At 39.9% G+C, this 27,223-nt stretch overlaps 1 protein-coding gene across 5 annotated transcripts in view; it reads right to left on the bottom strand.

The window, feature by feature from the left end:
* Positions 1–27,223, bottom strand: part of ZMYND11 (zinc finger MYND-type containing 11) — a 97,859-nt gene that overhangs the window by 32,192 nt on the left and 38,444 nt on the right. For 3 of the 5 annotated variants that reach the window (XM_088525175.1, XM_088525177.1, XM_088525176.1), the window contains exons 1-2: positions 24,952–25,137; positions 7,635–7,794 (exon numbers count right to left, since the gene is read on the bottom strand). In XM_088525175.1, coding sequence (XP_088381301.1) covers positions 7,635–7,794; positions 24,952–25,067 — 276 coding nt within the window. In that variant the 5' untranslated portion in view covers positions 25,068–25,137. Of the gene's footprint in view, positions 1–7,634; positions 7,795–24,951; positions 25,138–27,223 lie in introns of those variants that run through there. The other 2 variants (XM_010220144.2, XM_088525178.1) reach the window with 2 other exon arrangements.

Below are 27,223 nucleotides of genomic sequence, written 5' to 3'. Positions count from 1 at the left end.
ATTCCCTTCACTGATAACTGCTTCCTCTTCCAATGCACTGATGTAAGAAGACTCAAGTTCTTCAGCAAATTCAACAGCCTCTCAGAACACTCTAGGCTTTCTTTTAGTCTGCAAGCTCAAGTTTGTCTAATTAATTAATTGCCACTCTGTCTTAGAAGTCTTCTGTTTCTGGCAGGAGCCACCGAAGTCTTCTTAGGACGCCTCTCCATGCAGGTTTCATTCTCTTTTGCTCTCTTTCCTATCTTGTAGGCATGTTCTGGGCAACTCAAGGTGATGACTGCCTCTGAAGTTCAGAGCCAAACTCCACCTCCCAAAGCTGGAGAACTGAAACATTTCTCTAGAAGTGCGTAGCATCCCAGCAGCCAAGATGATGATCCCTTTATGCTCATGCTATGAGTTGTGTTGCTGAAGCAAATGGAATAAACCGGAGTTTCAATCTCTGCCCCAAGCAGATGGTGTTTGGGGAGCACCAGTACACAGTATTTGAGGTAAGACAATACAAGCTTTCTCATTTGAGATGTTACAAAATGAAAATAGTTTCCAATGAAAACCACTTTCAGGATCTGGATTCACTTCTGCTATTAATGTCAGCAGTTTCCTCCGAGGCTGACACAAGGGAAGTTTTGTAGGCTGTTCTTCATTACAAAGAGAAATTAGTGATGGAATGAACGTGCAATGCCTTTTCCCTTCATATTATTAATGTGAGGGCTTCACAGGATGAATCCAGACCAGAAAGAAAGAAACGATTTCTTCACTGCATTTCAAACGCCATGCACAAAACATTTCTCTCTCCCCTTTTCTTTTCTAAATACACTTACCTGGCTTTTCTAGCCCTATCCCTTCCATAAGATTTTGTGCTATTTTTATAGACTGTCATTTCTGCACACATGGTTCCCTCAAACCGTTCAAGCCTTTTTACCTGAACCAGCCCCTGAAGTCCCCCCACACACAGCTCAAATCTCCCACTCCTTCCCCCTGCCCTCTGTGCTGCAGGGGTGGCCTGCGCGGTTCCTGCTGGCAGCTACACACAGGCCCTAGAGCTGCATTTACTGTGACACAAGTGGGAATGTGAGCAAGGCCACCAGCCAACACACAGTGACCAGAAGGATGTTACAGCAGAAGAATCAACATAGTTGCCAGAGATTATCAGCTTTTCGTATCCATAAACATAATTAAAAAAATAAGAAAGCCTAACAGGTCAGGGTTGGCAGAGGGTAAAGAGGTGGAAAACAGCAAGAGGCATAATTTTCACAGCAAATTTGAAGTAGACTGATCTAAGTCATCTAGTTCATTAACAAAATTGGAGTCCTCCAGTGGAAGCTTTATATGGATCAGTTTGCCTAGCCTACCTCAAATTATAGGTAAAATTATAATTCTCCAAAACTTTAAGTCAGTCAAAACTTCTGGTGATATTTGTGAACACCAGCATCTCACCTCCAACACACTGAGAGAAAGCACCGAAAGAGAACAGGGCATTAACTACTACTGCATTTAGTTAATTTATTAACTAAAAACTAATTGAATTTTTAGAAGGCAAGTTGGCAAAGCTGGGAGAGACAAGTGAAGATACTAAAAGAGGCATCATCTCTTAGGTATGGAGTAAGGTGGACTCTCGTAGTATGACCTTTGCAGTATGAAGATCTTGAAAACAGTGTGAACTTCTGCACTGGCAGACGGTCTTTTGGGGAGAATGGAAAAAGAGAAGGGATGGAAGGCAGGGAAGAAATACTCCTGAACACATAGGGAGAGAAAATTTCAGAAGAAGAGCACAGAGAATTGTTCTTGATAGTTGTTTGGAGAAAGGAAACACCCCTGGAATGACACTGGGGCCATTTTCAAGAGTGCATGGAAGTGGTTAAAGAGCTTTATGCTCATATCCTTAATGCATGAGACAAAGGAGGGTCTTGGCTCTAATGCAGCAAGAATAAAATATTTCTCAGCCAAGACATGGGATTTCAGAATTCACTTCTCAGAGACAAAAGTCTTTTTGGTGACATGAAAAAGATCTGTTCTTCTGACTTTACAAAGATCCACAGCACTGTACTACACTGGTTACACTAGTTTTTTATTCTGTAATAATCAACATTTTATACTAGTCCACTTTATGATAATAACCAGTAAGGAAAAAAAGATTTCCTTTTAACACACAATGGATTGCTATGGTGGTCATCATAATATGCTCCATAACATGGCATCTTAGAAGACTGGCAGCAAAGACAGATTCAAAGCTTTCCAGAAGGCCAGTTCCCTCCAGCGCTGCTGTTCTGGGAGCCTGGCGCATGGGGTGGCCTTCCCAGCATCCTGACACTTCTTCTGAGGTGTGGGGTAAGAGATCAGTGCTGGTCTGAACTTCTCCCTCTCAAAAGAACATGAAATAACTGTTTGGGTCAGCAAACCACCAGGCACACTGGTATTTTCACAAAGATAGGAATCCCCCTGGAAAGTTCTAGTCTGGAAGATCCTCAATTTGCTACATTATTTAAAAAATAGTACCTATCACAGTTTGGTTATAGCTGGCTTTGGATTAGCGAATTCATGCAGAACTTCAGATTAAAGACAATATGTATGGATAAGACAAAAGTAAAACTCTCTGAAAATTTGTTTGTATTTGGTTTGACATGTTCTTTCTCTTTGTGTTCTCTAGCAGGCAGAGATTTTTTGATGAAGGCTCTGGCTGTTACATATTATCCTTCTGCTCCTAAGTGAAATGAATGCAATGCTTTAAAAGCACCTGCATTCGTTCGGAGCACCCAGCCTGCTGGTAATAACTGGTAGCTATGTATTTTTTTTTTATTTATTTTTTTCAAGTGGATTTTATGTCCAGAAAGATCCTAACCTAAGAGTGACCATTTTTAAGATTTTTAGAAATATCCTAATATTTGTGAAGACTCAAGATGACATAAGCAGTTCAAAACACAGCTCCTGGCTACCAGTACTCACCTGGTATGGAAAAAACAATATAATTACCAAAGCAATTACACATAGCAAGTAAGAAATCCAGCCTTTGCTCCATCCAAAGCAATTTACAAAAGGCCATATAACAGCCAAAATATTCCTTCTTTATGGATTGATCCTAGCCAGTTTGAAGCAGCAATGCTTCAAATCGCAACAATCTACAGGCGTGGGCCTAAGGTCACCGAGATTAACACAAAACAGCCTTCAAAACTCAGAGTAAGCAGTGGGTTACAACAAAGGTTAAAATGATGATAAAGGAAACAGAAAGAGTGAAGAGATTGATTATTTAGCCAGACTTGAGACTTGAAAATACCTGGGATGGTTTGCTGTAAGTTGCAATATTCTCTAAATATAAAGAATGAGAAAATCCCCAGTAATAAAGTTCTGGACACGCTGATGAGTTGGGCAAAATCAGAGGCAATTTCTACTGTTTTCTGAAAGCAAGCAAGCTGCCCCTCCAAATAAAGTGCCTTCCACTAAACTAAAAAAGATCTTTACAAGGGAAGAACTGGGGAGACATAATTTAGAGATACGGAAAGGATCGAGTGCACAGGAAAACAAGAGCAACAAAAGCCCAAAGGCAGACTTAACTAGCCAGAAGAGTTGCTGCCTCTTTCCATAATCAATCAATTAAAGGATCGGAAAATATCCCCCAATAAAAATGTGACCTCTCAAGAACATTGTCCCTTTTACCTGGCTTGGCAGTGAAGAAATAGCTCACAGTGTCTCAGCTAAGCATGCAGCCTGGCTCTTCACATCCCCCCGGAGAATCTAGCCACTATGAACCAACTCTAGACCCAGGAGTGCTATGAGATATCTTGCATTCAGATGCAAACAATAAACCTCTGTTCCTAATACCTCTTCCTTTTGGATGAACACAATATTGCTTGGCTTTATGAAGACATGTAAATTGAAATTACACATTCATAATGCCTCTCTCTGGGTCAGTGCAGTCTTATGACTCTAATCATGACGAGAAGAATTAGCATATTACATGCTGAAAATAGTTCTGTGTTCCCTGTCTGCAGAAAAAAAAATCACAAAATAGATAAATGAGAAATGCTAATTCTAAGAGTTGTACCTTCAAGAACTACACTTATCAATTGCATTTAAAACACTGTTAACAACACAGATTCCCAAAATGTTTGCTATACTCAAAGAACCATTATTTAATAATAAATAACACTTCCAAATACCACAAATCCTGAGCAACAGGAATAAAGATTTTAGAAAGAAAGAGTAAACTTCCATTACCAGATTTCAGGACTGACATTTCCCTTGCAAGGCAAAAAGCTGCAGAGATTTTGTTGAATTGCATAATAATGGCATCAACAAACAGTGAAAATTCAAAATTCCTAACTAAAATCCTGGATAATAATTGGAAAATATTTTCATCTGCCAATTATTTTGTGTCAAATGCATTAATCATCTACCAGATGAGAAAGCCTGTAAGACGAGAACACATTTTGAAAATTCACAAAACATCTGTACAGATGGCAAATGAGTAAACGAAGCGAATACCTGCACAAGCCCAGGAGGTTTAATATTTGCAAAGTAGTCCTTGTATAGGTACCTACCTTTACATATCTGTTTGAATGTATCATGTGCAGCTACTGACTCTGTATTTTCAATTAGTTTTAGTAACTTATATATGAACACTTCTCCCACACATATGAGAGAGTAATTTTAGGAGATCATTCTTTTTCTTCCACTCTCTCAGAAAACTCACCTTCACAGAATTTCTTGTACTTTCTAACATATTATTATTAAAAACTGTTCCTGTTGGAGGTACCTCTTCCTGATGCCTCCGAACTATTTCAGCTTTGCACCTCAATTAGTTCTTTTCAATGACATTTCTAAGGACAGGAGACTTTGATCCATTTTTGTAACACAGCTTCAATATGCTGAGAAAACGGATAGCAGCGGCATGAAGCATTTTTAACATTTTCCAGGGAGGGCTGCAAGTAACTTAATCAAAAAAAAGAGTTTTTATGTTTTAATTGCAGGTATCTTTCACTAGTTCAATCTACTGAATAAGCCAAATGCTTGGAAACACACAAGCAAACACCCAGATTATCTAACCAATCTCTTGCAAATAAAACAGCATTTTCATAATATGCGGGCCCTTAATTATTGCTAACACTTAGCAATCAATCCACAGTCTTCATTAAAATCAGGATTTTTTCAGGCTTTATGACAGCTTGTAGTTAGGCTCATATATAAGCAACAGATAGAGGTGCTCAGCAGTTCTGCTGCCCAGCCAAGTAATTTATTTACTTCAACATGGATTTAAAATACATAGTTAAAAGGGGGGAAACAATGTCTCCCTTGGTTAACTCCTTGAGACAACTGATCCTTACTGACTTCCAGTGGGATACCTCAAAGCCAGCTTAGGTGAGAGGGTATTTTTGAACTGCTATCAGTAGCTTGTGGATCACTTCCCCAGCCTGTCACTGACCGGTTTGGGGCTTTCTAAGCTCCCATGGCATCAGTCAAACTGAACTGGGCCAGTGGGTCAAGGGTCTGTCTGGAAGCGCTGTTTGATGAGTCTGAAATCATTGCTCTAAAATTAATAGTCCTATTTTGTCCTTCTGTACTTCTATCTCATACATGTGGATCTCCCAAAAGACTCCTGGTATTTGTCACTGAAATGTAACTTGAGCTCATGGTTTAACAGTCATTAGTACCAGGTCTGGAGCAGATCTGGATTACATTGAATTATAAATTTCATCTTGTATAAGTGCAGACAGAGCATCTATAAAACTATTCAGTGCAGTCAATGCAGAGAACATACCAAGCTGTCCAGTTTTGCATCAATTGCTGGAGGATGGAAAATTCTTGATCTGATGTTGAGTGACCACAAGATACTTCGTAATTTGTTTGAATAAATAAGAACAACAAAAAGAGTTTATACCAAAACTTTGTCTTTTGCTTCCTGCATCTGCAGCATCTTGATTCAGTGTGAGGAACAAGAAGTTGGAGGCACTGTACGTTTGAAACATGTCTTGGATCAGGACCTGCTTCCTATCTATGCACAAAGCTGCCACGTCGAGTGGTGGCCTCAGCACATGAGCTGCCCACTGGACACGTGGACACAGCAGAGCCCTTCAGGGCTCAGCAGCTGTGCTATAAATACGGTGGCTACATCTGACCAAAGGGTTATTCATGATGTGACTTGGGTAATGCCTTCAAGCCAAACCCAATTCATATTATTCTGAGATAAATGCATGACTTATTTCTAATGACTTACTGGGAATTTACACCCTGGCCCATTAAGAAATGTCTACAGTGAAGCATTGGGATTTGTTTTCCTTTTTTTCTCATGCTGACAGAGAAAATAAACATACTGCGTACTTGAGATAACTAGGGATCTCAGACTTCATGTCATGTTCAGTCTACACACTTAGCATCACCTCTTTAAACAGACTAGAAGAGTCACGAGAAATACCTAAAAAGAGCTAAGCTGTGATTTCTAAACATTTAGTCCCAGGGAGAATAGTAAAAATAGAATTATATAGCCTTTAAAGGTTCCCCTGAGGATTTCTAACAAAATTTAGAGTGAGAACCTTAACAGTGACATAAGATATATTTAATACATATTCCAATATTTAAAATTAGTATACTGGCATAATTTGAAACAAAATGCTTTCTATTTTGGATCCTAGTTGTTTCTACTTTTTATTTCTCTCACTTAAAACAAAATTATCTACTCTGTTTCACTTTCACCATCTTATCAATGGTACAGTAATGCAATGAGTATTTCTCTTTTATATAGAATTTAATTTCCTCTATTTTTTCCTTTAAAGTTTAAACTGTGATCTGTATCTGAGACAACACTGTCCATTTTACCAATACTTAATGTAACTTATACTCCAGAACATCAATTCCTATACAAGTACTTTAAAGCTTTTGGCAAACACTCTTTTATTAGGAAAATGTGGTCTTGGAAACACACAGATCGAACTTCTGAGCACAGCAAAATTGTTACACAATATTTTCCCTGGCCTATTGGGAAAATAGGCATTTGCAGTTAGCTCGGCTATGGAGGCACAGAGCGAGAATGTTTTTCTTCCCCGCACATAATTTGCAACCTGTTCAACTAGATTTAAATATTTACTTTTTACATCCAGTGAAACAATATCTGGATGATTCTAACTAATTCACTAACAAAATTCTTCCTAATCGAGGGCCCTGATGTTCCTAGACATCTGTAAAACACATCTTTTCTTGTGTGTTTAATGTAACAGAAAGAACAACTTCTTGAAAGGCATTAATTTCTTCTCCTCCAAATTCAGATTAAGGAAAGACTAATCAATAATTCTTCTCTTATTTTTTTTTTTAGGAGATACATTCCTTTGAGGATGCCTGAGGATTTCAAGTAATACCAATAACATTGTATTTATTATCTCCTTATACAGCTGTAGGAAAGATGATGGTACATAAAAGTGAAGGATGACTGAGGAAAGGGCATTCCCAACAATTCATAGAAGAAAACTCAGACTTCTAGAAGACAGAACTTCTACGGAATAGAAAGAGTTAAAAAGGTTTATGAATGCGTTATTTCCTTCTTCACAAGCACCAACACAGCATCTATAAATAACTTTAAAGAGAAACTAAAACAAGTTTCATGCCAAGATATCAGAAAATGTGATTTATTTTCTCAAAGATTTTATACTCACAATCTCATCTCCTGGCAACCAATATCCTTCTTGCTCAATACCAGCTTTTGACCCTTTACACCCCACCGTCAGGGTTTCAACAATAAGACCATCCTTGACTGCTAAACTCAGCTGACGGGTGGTTTCTTTTGGATGCATACCATGGACTCGAGACATATACCTGCACACAAAGCACAAAAGTCTTTAAGTGTCAGTGTTGAAATACATAATATGGCAACAAATAAATGCACCATTTTCAGATGATTTTAAATTGCTTACATTGTAAATTTTACATTATTTTTAAATTTTTAAATCTAAAGGATTTTTACAATTACTCCCTTTACACCAAATCTTCCTTATTTCTCCTGTGAAGTTATTAGTGTACATACTTATGGAAGTATCAGTACAGTACAGCACAGTAATTCTCTACAAAAAAATCTTCTGATCCACCAACTAATTATTACTGCTTGGGCTTGTCTATGCTAAATTTCCACCCTCATTTTTCCTCCAAAGGAACTTTTTTAAACTCACTGCAACTTGTAATTCTGTAATAGTTGCTAGAGAATATATGCAATGGAATGAGCCTGGGATTGTACTAGAAACATTCATAACATGTTTATGAAAAAATGTGAAATTCATGCATCATGTCTGAAATCCCAACAGATATGGTTGGGATTTCAGTACCAGGTGGTTTCTGCCTTCTCTTCAAGTAACCACAACCAACACGCAATGATGAACTGCACTGGTGAGAACAAAGCACAAGGAGCCTAAACTGTGTATATACAAGAGACTGGGTTGCGAAATGTTGGCCTTTACCCAGTATAATTTGTTATTTCTAGACCCAAACAAAATATTAACTTGGAATAAACAATAGAAAATGATCGTCCCTCACAAAAAGCCCCTCCTGTTTCAGGATCACTACACTCCAGCAATTTTTTTAGCTGAATTCCAAGAACAGATCTGTGAGTCACTGTGCACAGGGGAGGGAGAGCGAGCAGCGATCGCATGTGAACAGCAGACAAGAGAACGGAGGGGGTCCTGAGGCAGATCAATCAGAAATATCACTTTTGTGCATATATTTTTCTATATATGCAGATTCCCTCCTTTCTTTCCTTTCTCCCTGTGTTCACCAGTCTCCCAGCCTGGTCATTTGCCAGCTTTAAGACAAAGCTGGCGGCTACAGTATCCCCCCTTCCATGCTTGATCACGGATTCTCGCAATGATGATGCTTTTGTTTTGGAGACTGCAACCAAAACTATCTTATTAGGAACAAACTTGAGAGAAAACTTATTTGAAAGGGACAGTAATCTGGCAAAACACCAGCAAGATGGAGTTGTCCAGCGCGAAGCAGGTGCGTTTTTCAGGGAGGCCCGGAGGAATGAACACTGTTTCTGTCAGTTGTACCAGCAGTTGTAGGCCACTGTTCCCACCACGGAGCTGTAACAGACACTCACAACCATTCCCACATAAAATCCAGAACAGGCTAATTCATCCGAGATTAACTACCAACTCTTAAAAATCACTTCAGGAGGAGATTTTAGCAAGCCAGCTGCCTTTGGCTGAAAGGTTGTGCTGTGCACACATAACGTGGTGGGGGACCTCAGCTGCAGAGGCAGTAATCTCTGGCTGAAGGGCAAAAACTTGGTAAATTATTCCAGTTAGCTCCACAAGAGCATGTGCATTTGCTCCTCATTCCTTATTTTCTGAATCATCCTTTCCTTTTGGGGACAATTTCTTTTAACCTTGTTATCATTTTCGGTGCATAAATGCCTTTCCAGTCCTGTATTCTCTCTCAAGCATTTGCTAAGGACTAGTATACCCTGTTCACATGGGGTTTTTTGTCTTTCTCTACAGGAAATTAACTGTATACATCATACAGTAAATTTCTGCTCCATCAGAAGTAAATATTAGTTTATATTAGTCTGTAAATCCTACAACAATCAGAACAACACATGGCACTCATAAATTGCAGCATAGTATCAAAGGTGTTTAAGTAAGTGCAGCACATTTGCAGGTTCTTGGAGTTCTGGGGTATAAACTCTGACAAGGAGGTGCTGCGATTTACTGAATGATCTTAAAATACCTCCCACAATGTGGTCAAAGCCTGCTTGACTTGTGCATGCTACCACTGCATAAGAAAATAATCAGCAACAATAAAAATAAATTAATAAAAGACACAATTCTGTGCAAGTCTGGGATCCAAGCTACAACATACACATCTTACGCTGGCTTGTCACAGCGATCCAGGGACGAGGGATGCCAGAGGTGACAGGCACGTGAGCTCTGTGCCATGCCAGGAGACCTCAGCCGCCTCACCTCATCTCTCTGCCGCTGTAGAGCCCAAAACTCATACGAGAATCAGTCCAAGTAACATTAAACACTAGAGAAGCTTTCTAAGATCTCCAGACTCAAAGGAGGGTGAAACAGGCACCGACTCCAACCCACCACTTCACTTCCAGACACAGTGCAAGTGCAGACTGTTGGTAAACTCAAACGTTTGCTGAGCTTTAAGAGCTAAACTGCCCCAAATGGAGAAACACTCAAATGTTTATACCCTCATATAAACTGTGTTACACTTTGTTACTCAGGTTACGTATGTTCTATACAGGTATGTGTATGCTTGTGCATACGTATATGAAAATGCACACGACTAGCTCTTTAAAGAGCTTACTGCAAACTACTTTTGTCAGTGTTTGCTTTCTTAAGCAAATTTTAACTTTGGGCTAATTACTTCCCTGTCAGATCCAGGGCATTTTTGTCTTCTGCTATTTCTGCAAGTCTGTTTTTTTTCTTTCTTTTTTTAATAAATACTTCAGAATACTTCAGATATGACCTACTATCACCTTCTTCTCTGAGGCATTGAGCAAGGAAGTGATTTCTTTACAATTACACTTCAGGTTGGGGTAGTGCTGAGAACAGAAGTTGAGTCTTTACCCAGCAACATTATCTTCCACACATACTGCTGAAGAGCCCCTATATTTGCATTGCACCACTCGTAGCTGCACACTGTCCATTACAATTCCTGAATGGAAGGTATGTGTTGGACTATATTTCTCCTTCATCTCTCTTAACAGATGGGCAGATAACACAAAATAAGAAGGTTTAAACCAACTATCAGCTAAAAGGTTTAATGAAACTATTTCAACTGTGGCAGTGGGCACATGAGAGAGGAGCACAAAGCTCAGAATCTCCCATTTCCCAAATCCAGTCACATTTGAAATCAGAGTGAAAGACCTGTCACCGGCTAAACATTCTGTCTCATTTTTTCCAGTTGTAAATGGGGAACAATAAATCCCCAGTGGCTCTTTGAAGAATACTTCGTCAATGTCAGACTGTGCAATCTGGAGATCCAGGGCTGTGTTTTCCATTTTTGCAATAGAAGGAGTATCAGCTTTCATTGGATAGCACATCCACTTAAAGAGAATGGTTTTACTTAGAAGAACTGAACTGCTCTTAGGAAAGTCGAAAAAGAAAACAAAAAAGAAAAACGCAATCAAACAAGAATTTTCTCTTACATTAAAACTGTGAAGTATAGTTGGAGTAGATGGTCACACAGACCACAACACAACACTGGCAGGATTTGAATAAAATTCTATCTGCTCCTTTTCAGCCAGAAAGACAGCAGATAAACTAAGCAGCTATTAAGGCACAGGATTTGAACCCCAAAAGATGATGGTTCTTTAAGAAAGAAACATGATATCTGTCACAAAGGGAGAGTCTGCAAATGCAAAAACAAAAACAAAACAAAAACCCCTCTAGGTCTGAGACAGAAAGCACAAAGCTGGATGTCGGAACTCCTTATTACCCCATCAGACTCATTAAAGGGGTGGGGGAAACGTCTTTGTGCAGCAGTGACATTATTAATCCAGGCAGCGTTGGCAATTCCTAGTGCTGCACGCACTGAAGCAGCTGGCACCAAGAAGTTAAGAAACAGAGAAGAGAGCTAAAGCCACCCCTGACTGCTGTTTCCAACAAAAGCTGATTAGCCTTACCGAGGAGACAGGGAGCTGCAGCAGTGCTGGTCTGCTACGCTCTTGCCCAGTCCTCCACAGCCACAGACTGGGAAGTGCAATATAATCCCTACGCTGGTACTACGTAGCCAGCCAGGAAAGGTAAAGCAAATATGCGTTCAAATGGGAGAGAACATGGCATGGAGACATCGCAAAATCCCCTAAATCACCAAACCAGCTCTGATCGGCTAGGAGGCCGAAACAACAGTTTCAAATATAATGTTACCGTGCTAATCCCTACTATATAAAATGAGGCTCTGTCTGATGAAAAGAAGAGGTTTGGCCAGATAATCTGCATGTTAAATTCCAAATCCAGCCAAATGAGGTTGCCTCTCTGCAGAACACAGAAGCTACTGAGGAATCTTAAAAGTGCTGCTCAATAGTACAGTATTTATAGCTCAGTATTTTCTCCATTTATAAACTGGCAGCATAAACAGCATAAACCTCCTTAAGATTAGCTTAGAAGAATCTAGCAAAATTACAGTTTTTGTAATCAACTCTTAAGAGCCCACTGAAGTATGTTTTCAGTTATTGCAACACTCCTTGGAAAGCAAAGGACAAGAATCTTTAACACGGAGGTTGCTCATTACCACCCTTAGGAGCCACCTCAGCATTTCACGCCACCCAGTGTAACGGTGCTGACCTTGGGACCACAGGACTCAGGCAAATGCACATGGGCACACAGCTAATATCTGCACACCCGGCTGCTCACAAAAGCAAAGTTTTGGAGGCAAACAGCAGATTATAATAATAACCGATCTGCAGACACGCATCTGTTTGCACGTGTGCGTGTGTACATATATATTTAGTACACAAAATGCGTTATCAGAAAAATACGAAACAATAATGAACTTATTTTGGACTGATACACAAGTCAAGTCTGTTCTTTACATTTAGCAGCAAAAAGTGTAAATACCTTGTTCTAATTACTCACCCTAAAACCTGGAGCATCTCTGTAAGGACAGCCAAAAAGGTCAGTATTTAAGCCAGAGGTGCAGACATGCACCCAAGCAGCAGCAAGCAAACCCAAGCACCAGGCACATTAGCTACATTGCAGAGGTGGGGAAGGACGACGGAGGGGTTCGGAAGGACGTCTCTCCTTCCCAGGAATGAACTGCAGAAACCCCTATAGTTCACGCCACAGCTGAGGGGCAACTGGACTTCCCTCTGCTGAGCGAAGCTGGGCCACAGAAATGTCCTAATGCACCTCTAATCCCACGGCCTGTCCACTGTACAAAATGATGTTTTTGGAGCAGTACCCTCTATTGGCACATGAGCAATTCAGACTTAAATCTTCCAGGATTTCTCCTCAAACTATCCAGCCATCAGCATGCCTATAGGTTTTGCACTTAACACACCTTAAAGCTCAAGAAAAAGGGTCTGTTTTGATCCAAAGGGTGTGCAGGAAGTAGGTCTAAGGTTGGGATCACCATGTGAGCAAAACACAGACACAGAAGCAGCTGGCACTTGCACAGAATCAGCTGGGGAACCTTTTGCCTTCTTCTGCTTGGTGCTGTGCAAGACAAGACACAAAGCTAAACCCTGCCCCAAAGACCTTAATATTTATGGCCACAACAAGGAGCTAAAGCCAAATCTGCAGCTAAATCTGCCCCCAAACAGTCTCACTGAAGACAACTGTGGTCTACTGAGCAAGACGCAGCAGTTGGTTCCCATGGACACATCCGTGTTGTGGCCTCAAAGACAAAGCCAGCAAAGGAAGGAAGGTTATTAAAGACGAAAGTTAACAAGAGTATTAGAAAAATAATAATCTCAGCTTTCTTGATTCTTAAGAAGTTGCGTTTGCAGTCACCTAGACTCATCAGAAGGAACATACTGAAAAAAGTCTACAGCAAGCTCTTCCATAAAAGGCTAAAGTAAAACACACATAGGAAATAGCTGCTTTATAAAATGCCACAGTGTGACAAGTGTAGGTAGATGCTAATTTTAGGGGCAAACACTGCAATCTTGGTCGGTTCAATTATCTTTTCTATGCTAGATGCCTCCACCCTCCACCACACGAAGGGAGGCAGCAGTCTGCTGGCAGCAGCTCTCTGTCTGCTCAGCAACTCTGCCTGAGAAAACCAGGTATCTTCACATTTTCTTATAGGCAAAACTCATCTCATAATTGAGACCTTATAAAATAAAACACATGCCATTAAACTTAACTGAAAGACTGTTATTAATTTTAAATGTTACGTACAGGTATATAAAATGTCCTAGATTCAGGGATAGACCTTAAGGAATAATATATAAAATGTGAGGAAAGCGGCCAAAAATCTGAGTTTTATACTGTGTTCCTAGCTCTGGTATCTGAGGCCATGGAAATATAGTAAGAAATGATGCACTTAGCTTTAGATTCAAGGTATGACAAAAGTTTTACAGAAGATCCATACACTTCATTTAAAACTTTTTTTTTTTTTTTTTTAAGATTTGCAAAGATTTTGACACTTGGTCATAGTGAAAATGGGAGAGAGGGCTGCAATTTTTTAACACATCAGGATGTGTTGTTACATAGCACAAGAACTTCAAATATCAAGGCCCCAATTTCAGGTCCTATCTTGTCTCAGGTCTCTACCTTGCGGAGAAGATCTGTGCTTGCAGCTGTATCTCAAGGCATCTCACCTGAAACAAGTCTCAGCCCAGAGGCATGGGCTGCCTTCCCTCCAGAAGCACCACTGATGCACCAAGTTACTTACACAAAACACAGATAATACCTGTTTCAACTAAGTACTTGAAACACATATTCCCTGCTTGTCAGAAACGGAAAGCCGATCTGGGAGCAAATGATGACTCTCAGAGCGAGAGCAGAATCATTTCCAGTGGGGACATGGCAGCACAGAGGACTGCAGAGGTCACATGCAGGGAGGATCCCAACGATAAGGGGGTCTTGTTTGCCTTTTTGGTATGCATAGGATTACTGAAGTTTTCATTTTAGATTAAATACACCGAGAGCGAGACAACGAAAGCAGAGCACGTCTGCCCCGCGCTTCCACGGCCCCGTGTCCCCTCCCGAGTAGACAGGTACGAGGACACAGAGCTGCCACCGCGCTGCACAGCGCGACACATCCCCGCTGACACGCTGGCCTTAGCAGAGCTGCTGCCCATGCAATGAAACGCTGGCTTGGGATCTACATTTTGGCAGGTTTTGTAGTCCAGAATTCCAAATGGGGGGGCATGGAGAAGGTCAATTATAGCAAAATGATGAATTTTCTCTTCCCTGTGATACTGGTATCTGCAATGTTCATTTGGAACATATACACAGGCAATGCAGCTAGGTGGATACTTATAGGTAGATATAGTATCTACTTTTAGGTAGATACTAGGTAGACCTTTTTGAAATTTTATCTTCCTCTCCCCGTAACAGTCTAGAAAAACAGCATTTGCACAGTACAGAATTCAATTTTGTGTGCTGTTAATAATAAAAAAAAGAAATAACAGTGTAAACTGGAGTGTAGAACAGTGAGATCCCGTCATTCAATTAAACTCAGTTCTGCTTGATGTCTCTGCAGCTGTTGAAGCAAAGCTAGGGGGTAACTTGTTTGTTTGGGCTTTAGATACCCGAGCCACCATGCAGTTTCCTATAATATTAACCATCTGAGTCATTTCTGTAAAAAAAATAAAATAAAATAAATAAAGTTTTAAGTCAATTAGTCCCTCGTTTCAGTAATTTAAATTTGTATTCATAGAACTCCACTATACAGTTAAGATTGGGTAATCTTAATTCCCCCATAGGACCATGGCCAAGCAAGCAGTAAAGGTGCTGAGCTCCTCAATCCTTAATTACAAAAAACCTCCCTTTCAGAACTACTTCCATCTTCCGAAGCAGGAACTGATTCAAAAACAGGCTGGAATCCCGTATGCAGTTTCTGGCCTAAACAGGTGTGTTATTACTGGTAATGCACGGACACGTGCACTGAGCACTGCCAGCAAACATGAGCACTGATCCACACCCAGTGGCACCACACATGTAAAATTGCTTGTGTATTTGCAGCGACCCAGTTTCATCCAGCATTTATCTGTGAATATATCAAAGAGACAGACAAACAATAAATGACTCAGAATTTAACATCCTGGCTGATGCCTTGCAGATGAAATAAGTATGCAGCTCAAATGCTGAAGCATTATTCAAACCATGCTTAAAAAATGCACACATTCATGGCTCAGTTTTCCAGTTTTCTACCTAGCTTGATTTCCATCCTTACCTTAGTTAAAAGTAAGAATAACTTCTTTTGGTCAGATTAGTTTCAGTTGGACCATTTTAAAATCATCACCCTGTAACACAAACTCTCACCTAATTTACCAGCTAGGAAACATTACAAGAGCTGGAAAAGCCATCAGGGCAGGGCTGCGAGTTTTGGTGATGATGTTTATATGAATGGGAATATGAAACTACAGGCTGGAATAGACAGTACAAAGTGGAGTGGTGCTCTCCTCAGTGACTGCAGAGAAGGCCTTGATAAGCGCTTTGGACCAGATAATAACCTGTTAATTGGCCATGTCCCAGTCATTTCTGTCTTTTGCTTACGATAAGAAAACATTTATTTACAGCTAAGAAGACAAACACAAGCTAAGAATTTCACTTTCATATATTATAAAAGATGTTATGAATTCAGTGAAAAGTAATGCTGCTTGTGACATCAAAAGCAAATTGATTTAATAATTATAAATTAAGATAACTTGTTACACGTTTTTATACGTATATTTTTGTGTGCCAAACTACACAACCTAGCAGAAAGGAGCGGAAGCATGAAATATATGAGAATATTCTTTAAAATGAAAGTAGAGACTGTGTTCAAAAGTCCAAAAAGTTTCCTTCCCAAGATTTATACTGGCGTTTGTGCTTGCATTTATTATCCGTGCAAGGTATTAAACATTGGTAAATGACAATTGTTATAGTAACACATAAAGAGTTTAAAGGAGTTTGCACTCGGCAGCGAACATCTGGCGATACGGCTGTTCCCAAGAGCCACGTGTTTGCACTGCTAGTGTGAATCATTTTATTTACCAGGCACATTAATGCTCCTCTCCTGCCCAGAGATGACTTCAACTACTGGACCATTGAAGAACATGCACTCAGGATAAAAAAAAAGGCAAGACTGGCAATATCATAAAAGAGAGTTCTTAGGAGAGGAGTTATCCTACTGCAACTGCGCAGTCAATTTAGATAGGAAAAATTCATCACACAGCAGTTGTTAGAATATCGGAGCATCAATCCCGTTTTTGCCAAAGCTGCAGGAAGGAGGTGTGCAGCGTTCGTACTCCTGATCCAAGCAGACGCCCGGGAAGCTCAGGCACCCGGGAGCCAGAGCGCTCCGGGCCCAGCCTCGAGGACGCCCCCATGGGCACAGGGCGGCCCAGCTGCCCACAGCCTTGTCGCTCTGCTTGAAGCATGAAAAAACATGGCAATAAGAGCAAAATCTCCAACGGCTCCTCAGTGAACAGTGTTCTGCCCTGAACTAGCCCTGTGTCGGCCAGTACTAAGAAGCAGACCCCACAATTCGGGTAACATCGTGCTTTATCACTTGGTACCAAACCTGCTGTCTCATCAAGTTGGAGGAATAATAATTCCTAACAGGACACAAACAACATTGCTCAAAATATTTAGACATCTTATGATGTCTTCCATTGACTACTTCAATAAATATTGTTAAATAAAACTCTTATAGAAATGGTCTATCTCAAGGAAAGGTCTTGGTGGGAAAACAGGTAATAATCTTTATAAATATGTTGAACAGTCTAAGTATCAATTTACAAGCAAAACTATGTACACCAGTTACAATGCAAATGCTGATGGACCTAAAAAGGGCCACTTAACACTTAACAAAGCCATCAGGATAAAAATATATATATATATCAAGTCCAGCATTTTGGCATTTGCAATCATATTTCTTTGCAATTCATGTCCATGCTTGTAGCTGACAGTTACGGACACACATTGCAGAGATTTTATAAATGACTGAAATAACGCTTTTAGCAGGTATTTTGTTTTCAGAAAGTCACATTATTAGTTTTCAATTGCTCTGGAATAAAATTTGTTCTATGAATATCAAGTTTTTTAACCAAACTATTCAAAGAAATCTCGAAGAAGCAAATAAACCACTTTTCTTCGCCCTGAGACGGCTTGTGAACTAAGAAATTAGAAGCTTTAACATTCCAGATGTGGTGTATTCTCTTGATTCAATGTAAAAGTAGTTCTGTGAAAACAGAAAAAAAAAATGTTTTTCTGGCTAAAGGAAGCAACTAAGATAATACAATTTTTGAGAAGTTTATTGGGGGAAAAGGGAGGAGATGGTAAAAGAAAAGGAAGAAAAGAGATTGATTTAATAGAGCTAGACAAAAAGCGCCTTACTCTTGACTATAACAGAAAACACATGTGGAGGTATTTAAATCTGTGTGTTTTCCATATTGTCATAGCTTGGTGCTGTATCCGCAGCTTTCTGTACCTATGGTTAAGCCAGTCCAGTACAACTTGAATTCAATTTTCTGTCCCAGGTGAATGGTTATAAGCACACACTTTGCTGTCACTAGAAGCAGCTAGCGGCCAGCTGGGGAGGCAGATACTCGGCTTTGCACTGCGGGCCCCTGTATTCCACGTTTTCGCTTACCCCCCTCTCGTTGGGAACTCACATTACACCGTACAGCACAGAAGGGGTTTGCTGTAATGTCCTTTCCCATCTTTTTCTCATTGCTAAAACACAAGCTTTTCTTAGCATTTCCTCCAGGGTTTATCTGTTCTGCGATAATACAAATGACCCTGGTTTGATTTTGACTCTTGATTTTGAAGAGTTGCTTTTAATAAGACCATTTGCTTCCCATAGTCATATTTAAAGCAGATGTGAAGGGTGAGGTAAAGATGGGGAAAAGGAGCCAGTAACACTGCTTAGAAATAAACTATGGTAGCCACTGCATCCTGCTCTTCCAAATTACAAGAACATGCTTCACTTCAAACAACTGTTTCCAGATAAGCCTACTCCACAGTAACAGAGAGACAGGTATTTTGAAAGGAGTGGCTTGCATTTTTATGCTCTGTCACTTCTTATCCATCTAAACCACCACTGCAGTCGAAGAAATACCAGGTGCTACAACAATTGTGCTCATGAAAAGTCAAACAGCAGGATTATCTAGTTAAAATCCAAGAGTAATCTGCTTTCCTAATCATTCTTACAGCTTACTATTTTCATTTATGCATGTCTATTTAGTTGCAACAAGAAAAATACTAGGGAGATTTACATTTTCATCAGAGATACTAAAAATAGTGATGGATTTGTCTAACAAGTTTCTGAGCTTCAAAGAAGGAATACTGTAAGTCAAGCAGATATTCTGATTTATAAGACACTATCTTAATTTTCAGGTTTTCTCTTACCACTGTGTTACATATTCCTATTTATATGCTTTTGTGATTATTCTCTACCTGCTCAAATTACTCATTTTGGTATTTATACTCTCATGATTATTCTCTACCTGCTCAAAATTGCTCATTCTCATCTTTGCTGTAATCAGTGCTTCTGGAAATTGTTTTCTGTTAAAGTGCACAGCCTGGAAACAGAACAGCATCAGAACTCAGGCAGCAAAGCAGATTTATGGATGGGAGAGGCCCATAACTTTAAACAGTCTCAGAGATTGCCTTGGTAAACTCCACAGAGTGATATTTGGAGAAATAATCCTTCTTTCAGCACCAACTGTCAAATCAAGAAGGTCACACACTCAATCTACAACTGCCAATGACTACACCTCATCTGTGGGACCAGAAAATCCCATTTTACAGAAATCTTTAATAATGAGTAATTCTTTTCTGTGATACTATCTCATCAGTGCTGATTAATGTCAATCAGTGCAAAGCTAAAAAAGGACTGACAGAGGCTGCCGTATGCTCGTTTCTTGTTGGAGGCTTGACTTAGCTCTAACTTGCAACATATTAGAACATAACAAAAGCGAGCCCACAGAATAATTATGGGATGGTTACCTGCATTTAAGGAAAAATGGTTATGTACATTTAAGGACTGAGTACTGGACTATCCCCATATAAAAGATGTGAACCTCCAAACCCATTTATGAAAAAGAACACGTTTTCTTACATCACGAGCCTTGTCAGGCAGCGTTGTCACTGATGAGCTAGACTATGAGCAATATTTCACTTTGACACCTACACAAATTCTTCAATATAGTATATCAATTCTTTTCCAGATAATGGTCTTCAAACCAGCTTCATCCTGAAGCCTTTGGTACCTCCACCCTGCTGTCTACGGCTGCTCTGTTTGCTCCGACCCTAACTCCTCCTCCCTGAGGTAGCCAGGCCGCTGCCTCCACAGGAGAGGAGGCAGGCGGAGCGGTTGTCTGCTCCCGAGAGACAGCACGGATGGAGACGAAGCCAAGGTCGCTCCTGCCGCCCGGGGCAGCCCCGCGTTGTTCCAGCACGCGGAGTGTCCTCACATGTCTTCGCGCCGTGCCCACCGGCAAACCACATACGCCTTCAGCTTCGCGTTTCAGGAATAGCATTGCTGTGGGCTGCGTTATTTTTGGCGCAGAGAACTGAGGAACCACACACACTATAAAACTAACAAAGAACGAGGCAGGGCCGAGGAAACACTCCCCTCGCCAAGGCTGCGCAGCGTGGACGCACCGGGTCTGCTCCGGAGGGCGCCTGGGCCTTCCCGGCCCCAGCAGACAGGGAGAGCACGGACACAGCCTTCGCGAGGGGCACGGAGAGGAGCCGCTCTAAAAGCAAATCCCGAATCCCAAAGGCAGAGAAGAAAAATATACGAGGAAGGAAGTATGGGAGAAAACAATTATGCTTTGGTTCTTCACATCAATCACCACAGAACAGCTTAGAAATCAGAAGAATCACAGAATCATAGGATGGTTGAGGTTGGAAAGGAATTATTGGTTTCCAATAAGCAGCAGTCAATACAATAGCTCCAGAACACCTTTTTTTTTTTTTTTTTTTGGCCAATCAGGTATTTTACTAACATTTGTTAATAGATAATGAACTAATTATAAAGATCATGAAACACTCATAAATTGCTAGTGACGATTCCCAATATCTTGAGAGAAAACAGGCAAATATTTAATTAATAGTTAATTAAATTTTAAGAGTCCAATTACCTGATAGGGAAGCACAAAGAAAACACTTAAAAAGAAACTGGGAAGTTGGGGGAGCCAAAGAAAGAGAACTTCTAAAACAAGCCTGTACAGAAATACCTCTCAAACCACTCTGTAACTATGAATGTCAGCAATTTAACCTAGTTATTTAAATATATGTCCCGTTTCTCTGATGTGTTTTAATGTGTTTTATTCCATAGAACCAAGTTTTGAGCCCATCACAAATCCAAAACAGATTAAAGAAAATGAGAAGAAAAAACTGAGAAAGTCAAATCGTAAGTATCATTTTTAACACGTTTCTAGGGATGAACACTCTCTTAGGCTGCACTCTTGACAGAGAATTCACTAGGTACATGAAGCCCTTTTACTGCCAGTGTTTAAACATCACTAATCCCAATAATACTCATCTAAGTAATTGGCACATTAGGGTCAAATTATTCCAGCATCAAGTCTAGACAGCAAAACAGGCACAGTTCTTGAAAAATACACCTCAGAAATATCATTTTGTTATTAAGTAATTTGGTAGTTTAGATATACCAGATATTTGTAGCAGTTAGGTTTCCAAATGACTGTAATCCACTGACTTTAGTTGCATTATGACAATATACACTGGGTGAAAATATTTATTTTACATACTTTTACAGATCTGTTACCATTGGTTTCAAATAAACTTTGCCCTTAGACGGAAGGATTGAACAAACTGAAGCCTTTGTATTAATACAATTGATTTAAGGTCATTTTCTTTTAAAGTAGTTTTTATTTTAGCACTAATTCCCTTAAACTCACTATACTATTATTTACTGTTAGTATTGTTAGTATCCAGTTTTCAAGCTACTGTGGAATGCTTACATCCAGCTAACTGAAAGTAACTTTTCAAGTAAAATATACCCCTGCATATAATCACCAAAATTGCAAAATTCCTTTCATATAATTACTTGGAGATTGTTTTTTAGAGGAGACAAGAAGTTTGCACAGAGGGATATCTTCCCTACAAATGCACAGTCTTGCTATTTTTCCCTATACACACTTTAAATTCCTTCAGAAATAGACACCATTTTTTTCTATTAATACTTCTCTGTAGATAGGGACTTTTCCAAAATGTCCATGAAGTTCAATATATTAAATAATTTCCTCAAGACTCTGACTTGTACATTCAAATTTTCCAAATGATTCCTTTCTCAGTTTTCAATCACCGTTTAATCATGCATTTTCCTGTCTTGCTTCCCTCCCCACCACTATCAATTTAAACAGCAATGCAGTAGAGCTATACTTGGTAAGTCCACATTTCATGAAAGGGCCTCCTTTCCTTACAGGTTTTTCTGATAATATCAGAAAATCCTATATCATCAGTCTGTGTTGTCTACAGAAAATGTGTGGCTAGTTCTATAGATTCTCCTTGCATGCTTTCCATCACCGCTGTCTTATGGAGGTCTTTCTTTACCCCAGATATTTTTAAAGTCACACATAAAACACACAGGCTGCATTTTACATATTTAATGTGATCTATAAATTTGACCTTTGAGTTACAACAGTTCATAACCTATAAACTATAAATCTTCTTCTAACACTATCAACATTTCTTCCCTGGTCATAAAAATTAAATGCTTCTTGATATGCATACTGGTGTCTACTCAGCACCAGAAGGCTAAGAAAATCAAGAAGTAAATGAAATAAACAGTTAATGTTCTACAAAAAGAGGGAGTGCTACAAAAAGAGAGAGTACCATGCTGAGCTCCCAGTCTGGAGAAAAGCCAATGAACAAATGTGCCTAAAAGTAGCAAACCATCTGATGAAGAAACCCGTGAAAAGGATTCTGCTCTGAAGCAGTTTGGACTAACAAGACACAAAGTATAGATAACTTGTTTCTAGTAACAAGTGAGCACAAGAACCATGGCAAAAAAAGCAGAACTAAATACGTTGCATCATGAATCAGCTTTTCAACTTGTAAATTCCTATGAAAATGCCCATTTGTGAATCACTATATTACATGATAGGATAACCGTTACTTACCTTAAACAGTTATTCAAAAGAAAAAAAAAAAAGTGTTTTTTCTGCATCATTATTCAGGAGTAGGACAGAATAAGACATACTTCCAAAAGTTTCCGAAAGCAGCATCACTATTTGCAAATATAATACAAAGCCACTCAGTTTACAAATGTTACTAATCCAGGTTTAAGAATCACCCTTTTATCTCCAGCTAGGTATGTAAGGTTGCATATTTCATTTCAATCACTATTTGTTTTTGATCTTTCTTATTCTTCATGCATTTGCCTATGTGCCTAGATATGGAATCATATGTTAAGGAACAGCAACTTTACTTGACCAAATGATCTCTGAGCAAGAAAAATACATCAGCCATATATTTTTCATCAGAAGAGATATTCTGATACCATGCTAATTTCAGAACTTTATTTTTAATATTATGTAATATACATATCCAGTCACTTAGTCATCTGTATTTCTCCATTATTGACTAACACACAAAAGTATCTCAAAAGATTCTATCTTTCCCTTCTTCATCAAAAATTATGTCCTTAAAAATAGGATAGAAACTAGATCACTGCTCATCATTCACGTCACTGATGTGCACGTGAAGCGTTTACATTTTGCAAGCACTTTTCAGATGACCCCTGCTGCTGCTGACACCTTGCAAAAAGAGGCAATAAAATATTCCACACTCTCTAATTATCTCACAAATACCCTTAATACTCATATTTCTCAAACTAATGCTACATCTTCTACCTTTATTCAGTCACCTTTAATCTTTTTTCTTCTGATTAGAGGTGAGTTATATGACATGGACCTAGCTGACCTTCAATCAGGAGCTGTATCTCATTTGCTAGTTACTTTCTAATCATTTGTTTTCTCAGCCTTGTTTTTAAGGATATGATTCATCTTTCCTAACTTTACCCAGCTAAGTGTTATTTGCACCATTTTAAATAGGCATCTTTCCTAAGAGTGGGATGAATCCCTAGTAGGAAGTGCCTGCTCTTTTCATTGCACAAAAAAAGGGCATAAACAACTAGCAAACTTAGCTAGCACATAGCCTGGGGCAAGCTGAGCACATCCCTCGAAACATTAAAATAGAAAGTGTATAGTATTAGTTTACCCACTTGTCTCCTTGGAGACATGATGCTAATACACACAATGCTTTAAAGCATTCTGAAACTCAAACGTAATCTTGAAAATGTAATCTCCTAAAACACAACCTCTCTCTCAAAGCTGCTTGGACACCTCTCTCTACGAGAAAGTGTTTTTTGTTACAATGGAGCATTTTTAATTTGTCAGAGGAACAAGTCCACGTTAACCTGCTTGGGACATCATCTTTTCTGCTGTCTCTTGTTTGTTGTTCCCTCTGTTTGGAGAACTTGAACTGTTAGACTTCTTAAATCAGTTCCTCTGTTACTTCTATCACAGCACTTCCAAGCCCTTAGATGACTGACCTGATTTTCACTCTTTCGATCTGTTTTGCCCTGTTTGTAACTCTCCCTCTTAAGTGATCAACAGCCTTACTGTTTGTATTGGCACTGGTACCTACAATGTTGCCAAATGGTTACTTTTACTCTTTTAAATTACTCACATCACTGATTATTTTGACAAGTATGATATATATACATTGGCCTGCAACTGCAGACAAATTAGAGAGATGGACAAAATATCCCTCAGTCTTTATCACAGTGATGAGGCCAAGATGGCCAAAAAGCTACTTTGCCATTTTAGACTTTTTTAGACATTATAAACTCCACATAGAACCCATTTTTCTCCATGTATACAGACCCCAACATATTTTAGACAATATTGTAATATTTACAATATTAGACCAATAGTGAAAAAGTTCTCTGCTGACCTAGGGTTCTATCCTAAAGAACTAGGTTATTTACAGTTTCTACTACCCTTACCCCCTTTTCATATGTACATCTTTTCTAACCAAAGTCAGAAAATAAGTACAGCTCTGACATGCTAAACTCACCTCAAGCATTACAGAAATCCTACAGATGGTCATAGAAAACAAATACAGCGTGATGAAGATTTCAGTGCAATGGAATAAACCTCACTTCAGGGTTGTTAGGTGCTCTGTTCTAAAAGTTTTCGATAATTAGATAATTGGTAACACAGCAGTGCATGTAATTGTTTCACAGTCTCTCACAGCGTTTGCTGTCTGTTTCTCAGCGTCTGCAGTATCATCAACCTTCCCCCTCATCAAGATATTTTTTGAGTGCATCACTTACTTTGTAATACGGTCAATGTTAGCAATTTGCTTCTGGTTCCGGATTATTTCTATAGCTGCCCAAAGATGCTGGATAGCCTTTGTATCTGCCTGTCGTCTCTTCGTTAAGCGTGCCATGACCTGTTTACTTGGTCAGCTGCAGCCGATAAATAAAAAAAATACACCAAAAAGTTAATCGTGAATTATGAAATGGATTACATGATGATCATCTTGCAATAAATACGATTACAAGGAAAAATTTGTTAACCTACAGCAATCCTATTTGTATTCAGCAGCATATTTTTTATGGTTAAACAGCAACAAATTAAAAACTGTAGTGTACTAGAACCTCTTTCACATCACATCATCTATACATAAGACAAAACACAGAACAGTAAAAATTATCAAACCAATAGGAAATGTCAAATCAATAGGAAACGACTGAAGCTATCAAACTGGTTTTGAGAGGTCACTCAACTCACATCTTAATACCCTAAAATTTGGGGGAAAAAAAGAAAGTCACCACAGCCTGACATGTTCACAAGGTTAATGCCCATTAAAAAGGGCCTCAGTAGTGCCTCAATCTGCCACGTTGTGTAAGCAAGAATTCTGCAAGAGGGAAACAGCAGCATCCACTGTTACGATTACAATAAAGTTCTCACAATACTGATTTTACAGTTTTACTATTTACATCAACTTAAAGGAAACCCATTTTGTCTGCAGTTGTGTGCAGAACTGTATTTTCAGGGTTGATAAATATATTGGAACAACTCAATTTTCTGTAGCATGCTAAAACGCAACAGGACCAAAGTGCTTCTGATGGCATTTACCATCTAACCAACCTTGAGTGGAAACATAATGAGCATCTGGCTTTGTTTACAAATCTTGCAAAAGCTCCAGGCAATGAGTACAGATAAGTCATAAATCGCCTACAGCTCTGCTACAGGCACAGAATCCCTTTTTAAAAGCTCAACAGTGCATTTTGATCACTAAATAACTTTCTTACAGGGCCACCGTTTTCTGAATGAAAAAAGAAGGGAAAAAAAAAAAAGACTGACTTGACTGCTACCAATATATGTAATTTATTTTAGAGCTCGGTGTCCTAAAAAGGAACTCCGTGGTATGCACGATGCTACCCACAGCTAGCAGAAATTTAACTTCAGTAACCCTTAAATAATCTTTTAAATAAATGCAGAAACATGACACCATCTGCGCAATGTTAAAGATAAGGATTTAAGTATTAAAAAAACCCTTCCACTCAAATTCACAGAAGTCAAAGCGACGCCAGCATCCTCTTGGTCGTGCAAATGCTATTGAGGAGTCAGCGGGACCTATGTGGGCTGCCAAGCTCCTGAGCCGCTGCCAGCTCAGCAGTGCTCACGCACGCGACGGGCGCAATGGAATATGGTATAGCACGCTGTTATTAGGGAGAAGAAACAATCTGACAGCCCCGTATTCCCCACGACGCAGACCATTTTTTTCAAAGAAGACGCGGTGCGCGTGTGCTCCCCAGCGACTTCTTCTCGGAGGAGACTGCAAGGAAGACGAGCAGGGAGGTAATAATAATAAAAACTCACAACTTAATTTGTATGTGAAGCATATGACTAATTGTAGGATTTAATTCTTAAAGAAAACAAGTCAGTAAAACACAAAACGGGATTAGATGTTAACATGGGAAAGAGCAGACTTCACAGCTCGCCTATCTTTGAGGCCAGGGAGCGTGGAATCCCCCTCACAAGGCCGCAGCGGCTCCCGTGAGCACAGTCTCGCCTCCCTCACAAGTACCCGCGTTAAAAGGCCGTGGAGCAGGTGACTGGGCAGCTCTCCCGTTCCCGTGTACAGGCCGAGGAGGAACCGCTCATCCCCCTGACCATGGGAGCTGCAGGGAATCGCATCGTGCTTCTCCGCCAGCCACCCCCACGCAGTGGCACTTGTTTTTCCTGCTGTTTTAAAAACAACGACTATCCTTGGCAGCCCGGACGGCGCGAGCAGAACCAGGGGCAGCAGGAAGGAGGCATTTTTCCTTCGTGCTCCTCGGTTACCCATGAGATCCGTACAGCTAATACCGGGGCTCGGGGATGGCAAATCCCCCCGGCACTCGCCAGGAAGGCCGAGCGGCCTGAGTCTGAGGCGGAAAGCAAAGATGAGGGTCCATCGCATGGACCAGCCTGGCTCAAGGCTGAGGAAGCCTCACAAAATGACTCTGCTGACACTAGGCCCTGTGGCCCTGTCATGGCGCTGGACACAAGGCCTCCCTCCTCCCCACTTTCCTCCCCTTCCTGCATGGGTCTTCT

This window comes from Tinamus guttatus, unplaced genomic scaffold (genome assembly GCF_059628265.1).
Source record: "Tinamus guttatus ecotype Peru unplaced genomic scaffold, ASM5962826v1 Tinamus_guttatus_pri_ptg000225l, whole genome shotgun sequence".
Taxonomy (NCBI): Eukaryota; Metazoa; Chordata; class Aves; order Tinamiformes; family Tinamidae; genus Tinamus; species Tinamus guttatus.
Note: the sequence above shows the minus strand (reverse complement) of the source record. Positions and strands in the feature narration are given on the sequence as shown.